At 48.2% G+C, this 10,224-nt stretch overlaps 1 protein-coding gene across 3 annotated transcripts in view; it reads right to left on the bottom strand.

Moving 5' to 3' along the window:
* Positions 1-4,319: 4,319 nt before the first annotated feature.
* The window catches only part of LOC128836747 (transmembrane protein 263-like), a 330,744-nt gene continuing 324,839 nt past the window's right edge, over positions 4,320-10,224 (bottom strand). For all 3 annotated transcript variants that reach the window (XM_054027296.1, XM_054027297.1, XM_054027298.1), the window contains one exon: positions 4,320-6,494. In XM_054027296.1, coding sequence (XP_053883271.1) covers positions 6,208-6,494 — 287 coding nt within the window. In that variant the 3' untranslated portion in view covers positions 4,320-6,207. The remainder of the gene's footprint in view (positions 6,495-10,224) is intronic.

Here is a 10,224-nt window from a genome sequence, read left to right as displayed (position 1 = left end):
CAAGGCATTAAAAATAACATAGCCAAAATCCAGTGTCTGACTCCTTTGCTGTAGAATATTAGGGGTTAGTAGGGTGCCCTGCCCTGGAGGTCCAGGTAAAATGCTGAAGATCAGTTTGTAAATTGAAGGGAAAATGGACATTTTTCATCCTTATGATTTATTTGTGTCACAGTAGCCCCGGGTGTCCCAATTAGATCAAGGCCTCATTGTGCTAGAGCCTGTACAAACACATGGCAAGAGACAGCTGCGGCCCTGGAGCGCCTACAGTCTAAATAAAGAAGCCAGCTTAAGGGTGGGAGGGAAACAGAGGCACAGAAAAGCCAAGTGTCTCACCCAACATCACACAACCAGTGAGCGGAAGAGCAAGAAGCCAGATCTCCTGGATCCCAAGTCCATCCCCTTATCCACTGGAGCACTCCATCTCTTGTCCTTGGAGCAGGCATGGGGACTCACCTGTAGGAGAGCTCCACTGGACAATGGAGCACCTGGTTCAGGGGTTCTCTTGGGGGAAGGGGGGAGAGAGGTCATCCTAAGGGGCACTTTCTACTTGATTTGTGACTGAGCTCTTAGCAGGCAGTGGAGCTGAGCTGGGAAACTGCAGTTGCTGTGCACAAAGACAGAAAAAAACCCCACCAGCAGGAGCTGCCTGCTTTCTGCTCACTTAAAAGCCAAGGAAGGAAGGAGGAGTGGGAAGGGGGTGGGAGGCTGTACGGATTCGCTATTAAACTCTCTTTTAAGGGCCTTTAGAAGGGCGGGAACGTCTGCTGCAGCTGCCTGAGCTCATCTCGCTGGCCGCATTTTGCAAACTGGCCCAACCTGGAAGATGAAAACTCATTTTAACTGGGAATGGCTGTAAAAGGTCAGCAGAAAAATGAGTTTGGTGGCCTCTCCTCAGGGATTGCAGGGAGAGAAGTGGCACCTTATAAATCATCTGAACTGGCTGCAGGGAGCGGGATTGGCAGCCTTGACTCAGTGAGAGGGGATGGGAGAGAGACCTGCAACAATCACTACCACAGCTGGCCCTCGCTCATTGCCGGCCTTAACCATGTGCTACATCTGGTAACTGCTCGGAGCACCAAGACTGCAGCTGCTTTCATCTAATACAGCCTTGCAGAGATGGTAGGTCCCAGCCTGTGATGCCTCATCCCCAGCTAATCCTGGGATGAGTTGTCTCTGTGGGCTGAATCTCCATATCAGAGATGAGGGGAGCTGCAGGCCCCCAGAATTGCCTGTTGGTCACCCCCTCATTAGTAGATTACACACCAAACACAGGCAGGGGAAAGAAGGCCATGTATTGTTCTGCTGCAGAGGTGCCGTTGGGCTGAGCTCATCAGGGCCCCTGTGGCCCAGAGAGCTATACAGAGAAATCAAGCAGTCCTGTTCTCCAGAGATGATGAGCATGCTGCTGTGGAGACCAGGGCTTTGCCTTCTCCTCACCTTTGAAAGGCTTTAGCTGGGAAGAGGGGCATTTGGGTAAATCTTGATAAGAAACAGCCAGTCCTAAAGACAGAAACTCCCATTCTCCAGTAGATATAGCCTGAAACAGTGGCCTTTGGAGTTTAGTTTAGTTTTGATGCCCCACCTGGCTCTGAACAAAACCTTGGACAAAAGCCCCAACTACACGGGAGTTTTAAACCAATATTAGGAACCAGCTTTAAATACTTCTTCTGGTTTCCAACAGTTTGACCAATTAGTGTAGCTGGGGCAAAACGGCTTTGGAATCACATTTGAAAACCACGTTCTAGTGTAAGCAGGGAGAGAGATTCAACACTGTTTGGTGCCCTGACACATGGGTCCTAGGCGTGACAGTTGAGTTTCCATTGAATTTCTAATGTCTTTCCTTAACAGTATTATTTTTGTTCATTTCCTCCCACTGGAGACAAGGACCGACCCAAAAGAGGTATTTAGCCTCAAATTTTACTGTAACTGAAATACAGAGATGGAGAATATTCCCAGAAATGTACTGCAAAAAAACCCAAGAAGAATCTCAAACCCAGGAACAAATTACAGAGATTTAAATTATAGAGAACAAAAATATCCCCGAGCCTCAGGCATTCTCTCTAGCATGATGGTGTGGGCAGGGATGTGGGGCTGGAGGAGTTGTTTAGCGTGTGAATGTTTCAATAGAGTTGGCTTACTCCAAAGGGTGGGAAACATCTGGAGCCAGAGGTGGTTAGCAACATCCTTCCCCTGGCAGCTCCACACCCCACTTCTGTCTCTATATTTACATGCAGCCTCTATTTTATAAGAACTACTTCAGGACCATGGAAATAGAGACAAGACGACCCACTCACAGGAGGTGCAGCCTAGGAAGGTACACAGACAAAACGGAAACATTTCCACAAGCAGAATGACTGGACAGTCAGCAGCAGAGGAAATGTACGCCCTTGCTTCCCCCAGTCAGAAAAACAGTTTGAACGAGCGGAGCCTCCCTTACCCGTCCCCTGTTTCAGGGCCACAAGGGTGGCTTTTTAACAAGAGGCTCCCTCTCAGTAGGCATTCTGACCTGGGAAGGAGAGACAAGTAAAGGAAGAAATAGAATGAGAGAAGGAAAAGACAACAGAGAGAGAAAAGCGAAAGAGGAAGGCAAAGGAACCACTAGTGAATGGATGGTTCTCTCCTTCATAGTGTAGGGCACATTCTCTAGCACCCACAGCTGAAGCATTCACCAGCTTTCCACTCACAGCAAGCCCTCCACAAGACAGACAAGAAGTCATCACCATCTGGCTTTGAAGTCGCCACAGCTCCTGGCTGTGAGCTCCTTTCGCTCCTAGTTTCACCTTCGCAAACTATTACTCAAGCGGTGGCCATTCCTGAGCTAAGGGAGATTTTTATTCTATTTACTTAAAAAAGAAAAAGAAAGAACAGAAGAAAGATGCCGATGGTAGGAGAAAAGATGAGAAAATGCATTGTATGCACCAGGGGCCTCTGAAGTCAATGGAGTTGCACCAGGGATGAAAATATGTGCTTTCACCTTGTTCTGCTAGTGCCATTCCAAACATACTTCTGGGAACTGGTGTCTCGAGATGGATCGAGAAGTGCAGAGCTCTCCACCCCACCAGAATTGATAGCAAAGGGCTAGTGGAGGAGAGGACAGTTAAGAGTTTCTTGATCTTCTTCTCATCACCCCCTAGAGCAGTGGTTCTTCTCCTTTACTGCAGCTTGCACCTCTTTGGTTCTCAAAATATGTTCTCACACCCATCAAAAATCAAAATACGTTCTCGCCCCCCTTAAACCTAAAAAATACATTCTCGCTCCCCTTAAACCTAGTTTCAAAGTAGTTGTACTTACGTGCTGTGCTTAATTTGTGTTTTCGATGATTTACCTTCTAAAAAAATCTGGCATGTCTCGCTCCCCCAGAAAGGGCATCTCGCACCCCCAGGGGTGCATGCACCCCAGGTTAAGAACCGCTGCCCTAGAGGGAAGCTGGAGGAGGAGGATGGCCTTTTGTTCTCCTTGCTCAGCAAATGGATCAGTTGGGATAGATTTGCTGACCGCTTAGTTAAGGACATTTATTAGCTGAGAGGTCAGAACAGGATTCTGATGCCATGTGAAAACACACATAATAAGAGAAGACTAGGGGAGGGTGAGGAACAGTTGGATACACAGAGCAAGCTGACACCATGCTTTGCTGAGCACTTGGTAGATGGGAAGAGCTGAGTAAGACTTCCCAGGGCCTCTCTGACTGCTGAAGAATATTTTAGCAAGGTACAGGCAAATAACACACACACACACACACACACACACACATATTGGAGCCTGCTAGCTCGGTGAAGTTACTGTCTTCAGAGTCAAACCCAGCATGTCTGTGTCAGTAAGATCTCCAGAAAAGACACCAACAAAGCAGATTCCTCTCTTAAAAACGAAGAAGCAGCTTAAGCCACTTTCTTTCTACCAAGAGCAACATACTGTGCTGATCAGCTATTCATTATTACTGCAGATAGCAGGGTCAGTGCACAGTGCAGGTGATGCAGAGACATCTGGACATGCAGTTTGTCTAGTGAAGGGACACGGTCCACTCAAATCCTACCCCACAAATGGATTTCATAAAGGACAGGATCCAAAGGCATTCACAGGTATAAGACAATTAAGTGAAAAGGGTTTTTTTCTTGTTTTCATTTCCTGGTGTCAGAGGCAAGCATAGCATCATTGCTACAGCACAAGAACCAGGAAAAGAAACTGACTACCGGTAGGACTAGGAGCTTCCAAAAGGAGCCAAGGGCAACAAGTAAACAAACAGCAGCAGGGGGAGAAAGTAAAGGAGATTTTTAAACATTCTTTTGGTTTTAATAAACTAAGTATTAGGCAACACAGGGAAAAACATCTTCTAAAACATTATTTTTATTCGGACAGCGTCCCTATATAAAAAACTATATGCTGGAACTGCCAAAGATGAATATGTAAACAGATCTGCAGCAGTAGCACAGTTTAGTTTACCTGGTTGAAAACATGCCTGTGTACTGCAGATTACATACGCACATGCTAATATAGATGCATATTTATAAAATACATTGCAAACACTGCGTCACTTTTCTATGTACCCCAAAACCTAACAATCTAGGCAAAAAACCTGACAAAAGCCAGGAAAGGCAGAGTTAATGCTGGAACCTGGGGCATTCCTTATCCCATTAATCCTGGGGATTGCAGGGGACTCAGGGAGAGAGAGAGAGACAGAGACAGAGAGAATCATGTGACACCTGGAACACCATGAGTGGGTTAGGATGGAGAGGCAGCAGCAGACTTAGTTTCTGGGTTTTTGCTGAGCTAAAGAACACAGGATGACTATTTAGTGCCACATGCTCGTTCTACTGAGGCAGGTTGGAACCCCATGAGTAGTGTGTGGTGTACGAATTGCTGATGCATTGTGCATTATCTCTACGCTCACTGGCTTCGGCGTGTACTCCCACTAATCCAGGGAAATCATTCTCTAAAGCAGGCTTGTGTGCTCACAATGATGCCACCACACCTCAGGGAGCTGTTCTTTGAGGTGCCAAGCCATAGTACAGGGAGCTGTTCTTTGAGGTGCCAAGCCATAGTAAGAATGGTGTCGTAGGCTAACCCCTACTGCAGGACTCAAATGAGGTTCAGAAACATGCTTTGCCAGGGTTTAACATTACATCCCGTGGAGGCGAACCAGGGTCCCCACCTTCAAAACATATGTTCTTTAACACGGCTGAGGAGCGGTACCGTGAGCAAGGCATGGAGCCAAACTGACTCTGCTGTGCATGGGAGAAATGCCAATGACTTCAGCAGGTTGCACCCGCTTACATTAAGGCCAAGTTTGCATCACCTGTGACAAAAGCATTGGTGCCCCTTACTGCTGAAACTGCACTGGCTGCCTATTGCCATAATAGTATGGCAGCAGTGCTGCCTCCTGCTATAACATTACAGGGGCTTGGCCTCCCTGCTGTGACGTTGCAATGGTGCCTCTGACTCTGGCGCTATGGTGACCTGGTACTCCCTCCCCCCCAGGCTACAGACACAGAGATTCCCTCCTCCATTCACCCCTAAACTAGGAAGTCTGCTCCAGTTTGTACAACATACTTGTGATATCACCGTGAGAGCTGCTCTGTTAGGGCTGAGGGGTCCCTCTTCCAAGGGCGCACACAGCCTGAGTGCCCAGAGCTGGGAGGACCAGCTTGGGGACTAAGACCTATAGACAAAGGGATATGGGTACTCCCCTCCATTTCTCTGGGGGAGGAACAAGCCTTCGTTAGCCACAGTATCTCTTCTTCATGTTAATGGGACTTTGTTATAACAATTCCCTCTTTCCCCCAGCAAACCTTAAGAATACCTCCCAGGGGCCTGAAGCTGAACCCTAACTAAATACAACGAAAGGAACATCAGGAGCATGTGTGGGCTTCATGCTGGAGCACAGTTCTTCCCACCCACCCCCTGCCATCTCCCAGTTCCCACTCCCACTCCTCTGGGCTCGGGAGAGTAAGAAAGGGGAAGGAAACTGCAGGGTAGAGACAGCTGTGCCTACAAAGCCCTCGGAGGAGAGTGGACCCCCAGGGGGTGATAGGAGTGAAAGGAATTTGCAGTGACTCTGTGAGCTCTGAGCCAGGCAGGTGGTGCTGAGCGGGCTGTAGCTGGAGTCTGCACTGGTGCTTTGCCCCCTCCCTGAGGTGGCTGTTTCCAATCTGAAGAGGTGCTGTGGAGAGGGAGCGTATGGACTGATCTTTTGTAAGGAAGCTGTAATCAGGGTTAGTCAGCCTTGTCCTTCTTCTTTGTGGTGAAAGGGACTTTGTTGGCAACGGCACTGCCCACAGCTCCCACGCCGCTGGTCACCACCGAGACGCCGCCCTTTACCAGTCCAACACTGGCGGCAGGGACGCTGGTCACAGCTGTTTTGGTGAGTTCCAGGCTCTTGCTGCCAACCCAGGCAACTCCTCCCAACGTCGCCCCCACAGCTCCCCGCGTGATGCTGAACAGGCCTCCCGTCACTCTCCAGATCACTCCCGCCTGCTGTTGTGGATGGTCCTTGCTGGAGTCTGCAAGGAGAAAGACAATGGGGAAGCGATTAGATGCATTATCTCCTAAAACTCTTCTCCTAGATAGCGCTGGTCAAGTCTAACTTTGAAGGGTTCCTCATCACCACAGCACGCTAGGAAAAGGCAGGACCCCAATACCTAGAGTCTTCCCCAGGAATACCCCTGCCTCCCCACTGCCATGTCCAGGACATTGGAGCAACCAAAGCTGAGACTTACCAGGGAACCACAATTTACACAGTCCAGTGCATAATAGGAGAAGACTTTGGGAAGTTAGTGAGTGCTCAGTGAATGCCCATGCAGTGCAGAAAGGATCAATAAAGCTCAGTTACATAACTGTCAAATCTCAGTGCCTCAATTTAAGGTGAACCCTGTTAACAAGAGACATAATTCCTCTCCCCTCCACACTAAAATGAAGGGATTGCTAGCATGAGATGCAAGTACTGCAGAGCTGTAATGGCTGAGATGCCACCTGTCTGGTGGGCACTTAGAAGTTCTCTCTCTGAATGGTATGCGTGGGGCAATGCTCACAATTTGCCAGGGCTCAGGAGCTGGTTAGCTCCAAGCTGCTACTTATGGGGTTCTAACTTTTCAACTCTGAAGTTATCTTCCACACCCCCTCTCAGCTTGTGTCCACTGCCAATACTGGATGCAGGCAGCAAAGTGGTAACTGTTTTTCTGGAGAGGGGTAAGATGTTTTAGGTGCCAGGACTTCTGATTTGCTGCCAGTTCTATATACAAGACATGTTACAACCACCCACATGAAAACAGCAAAGGAGTCTTGCTGGGTAGGAGAGAAAGCTCCCCCTGGAAACATTGGAGTCCTGGAACTAGTAAAGTCCTTTCTAACCCAACACCTGCTTAGAGGGCCGATAGCTAACACACATGGACTCATTTTGATAAAGCAAAACCATGCAGCAGGAGGGCTTTTACTGGGATGTGTTCCCCATGTTCTGGGAAGTGGAGAAATTGTGGAGATGAATGGCAGGCTGCTGAAAGCCTGCATAATAATGATGTGTCTGTACAGAGCCCAAGCCAGGAGTTCTGTCAGAATTAGTCAGTCACTTGGCAAGGAGAATCACAGGGTCTTTGTAAGCACTCTGAAGAGAGAGGCTCTTCAGAGCTCAGCAGCGAGATCCGCTAATGCTTATACAGTCCATGGGACATGCAAAGAACTCGCCTGGAACACATTGCCACAAACAAAAGGCTGAGACCACTCAGAGCTGTTCAGCTGGGGAATCTCCAGCAAAACGCTGCTTCCCATTCCTAGCCACATCCCCGGAGTGAGAGTGGATAGATGGGTCACTGGATGCCAAGATGTTACAGGCAATTCACTCGCACTGACCCAAGTGGCTGAACAAGGGAAGAACAGGTTACTGTAGCTAACCAACAGCTGGCTGTGGTCTGTCCCCTTGGATCTTCATAGGGATTTTCATGTCTCACGCATTAGGTTGTGCTCACAGACACACACCATGCTGCAATGATCGCTGCTCATTCAAGAGGGAGCCCCATATCTATTAACTCAGCTCAACTAGTCAACAGTGTTCCACTTGGAATGCTAATAATATTCCAGGCAACAGGAAATTCTACTTGGAAACACCCTTTTGAGATCACCACTCACTTTCATTTCCATGCAGATTGCGGCTGATATTGATTCTGTCAGTGCATTTCCTTTGCTAGCAAGTGAAGGGCTTGGGAACTCCAGAAAGCAGAGGCTGAATAGCTAATAGCATGGCAGGGCCTTCGGATGCTGGACACCATGGCTGATGGAGACATCAGAGCTATGCCTTCTATGCAAATCCTGCTCCATTTACTGTTACTTTTGCCTCCCACCCTGCACCTCCATCCACGTTTGTTTTGCCCACCTGTTCCTTTTTGTCATTCACTTAAATTGTGAGCTATTTGGAGCACGGACTGTCTTGGGATGTTTTGTAGAGCACTTGGCACAAAGGGGCTCCTTAGTGCAGCTGTTAAACAGGTCCCCGTGTGTTCCACATATTCTAAGCACACCTGTAGGCTAAAGTTCACCCATCAGATCAGTTACTAACAGGCTGTGCCACTGTCACTCCATGGGGAAGGGAGTGGTTCTGGATCCTTTACAAAAAATAGCTATCAGGTGCTTTTAAAATCGGACTAGTCCCTGCATCTGATCAGGTCTCTTACTTGGCATGTGTTGGAGCCTTCTTGATTTAGACAATTTTGGGTGCTCTGCTTGCTTTCATGGAAGTTGCTCGGGAGGTGCCATCAGCTGCCTGTAGCTAAGTCCTGAGGCAGTGCTCTTGCTAGGAGACATTGTTGGTGTCAAAGGGTTTGGATAAGCCCCTGATATTTTTAGATCCTTACCTGACTTAACCAGTCTGCAAAATTGGGTTAGAATATGCTCTCTGCATGATTTCTGGTACAGTCCCAGGTGATTAAAATTCCACCTGTTCTACAGGAAAGTTCCTGGCCAGTGGGCTCACTGCCACAGAACACTGCACTTTTGTAAGAAAGCCCTTCTCTTCCTGTGGGGCAAGGAGCAGTTAAAGATTCCAGGACTCCATTTTTGGTCTAGTTTGAACCCACTCCCCCCGCCCAAAAGCAGCCTGTCTGGTATGGCAATTTTGGTGCTTTGGCTTCTCACTTGGACTAGGAACGGCAGGGATGTGTGTAAAAGAGGAGCACAGAAAATCAACCACACCTCAGAGCAGATCCATTTTGAGGGAGGGGTGAAAGTTGGCACTGGTTCCATTTTATATTCACAAGTACTAACCCTTCTATGATGGGATGGGATCACTGGAGTCTTGTGTTCACTGTGCTGTATCATCCCTCAGAAGTGCACTACATGTGCCACCTTCTCTAGACATGGAGGGCAACAAGCCTACTTGTCCCAGGAGGGGATCATGGTGCAGAAGCTCAGGGCACTAGTAGGTCTAGTAGGTCTGCATGATAATGGCTTAGTGTCCCCATTTCCAATCAACACTAGAGAGAAATCGATCAGATGAGATATGGAAGCCTTCAGGTGACTAGCCTGGGGACCAGAGAGGAGGGGGCACATGCATATGAGAAGCGTTGAGATGCCACATGGCCTGCCGAGAACTAAAAAGTGTTGGAGAAAGGGTCAGGAAGCATTAAGGAGTTAAGACAAGAACAACGAATCCTTCTAATTATGCTAGGCACAAAGTCAACAATGCTGCAGCGAGCGCTAGGAATCCCAGACTCAGAGATCACCAAGGCTAAAGTGGCTGCCAGCACTTGGGTTCTAGCTCTCGTGTGCTGCTTAACTTCCACGAGCAGCAGGAAGCGAGGGTGGAGCCTTCACCCTTGGTAAATTGATGGCCACTCCAACAGCATTTCAGAGCTCTGATTTCCTACCCCTGAGCTGATGAGGAACCAGAGTGTCGTGATACAAACTTCAACTCAGAGTGGATTATTTTTTGACTCTCTTAAAATGGGTTACAGCAAAATGCAAGGGACAAAGCCCAAGCTCTGATCGGGGAGCCGGAGCAGATGAGACTGTGCCAGGGTGGGAGTACATCCTTCATCCCAGTCAACCTGTCTAAAGCTCCCTGGCTGTCTCTGGATAGCTTGTCTTCAGGACTGCAGTAAGCCCCATAGTAAGCTGTCATGTAAGATAAGCATCAGATTTACAGTGCAAATTAGTCTCTCAGACAATGGAGTGAGCTATGCATCTTGGTGGCACAGAGGAGCCCAGATTAAGAGAGAGAGACAGCAGAGATGAAAATACACAAAA

This window comes from Malaclemys terrapin, chromosome 4 (genome assembly GCF_027887155.1).
Source record: "Malaclemys terrapin pileata isolate rMalTer1 chromosome 4, rMalTer1.hap1, whole genome shotgun sequence".
Classification (NCBI taxonomy): Eukaryota; Metazoa; Chordata; order Testudines; family Emydidae; genus Malaclemys; species Malaclemys terrapin.
The sequence above is the reverse complement of the archived record's forward strand: the minus strand, read 5'-3'. Positions and strand labels throughout refer to the sequence as shown.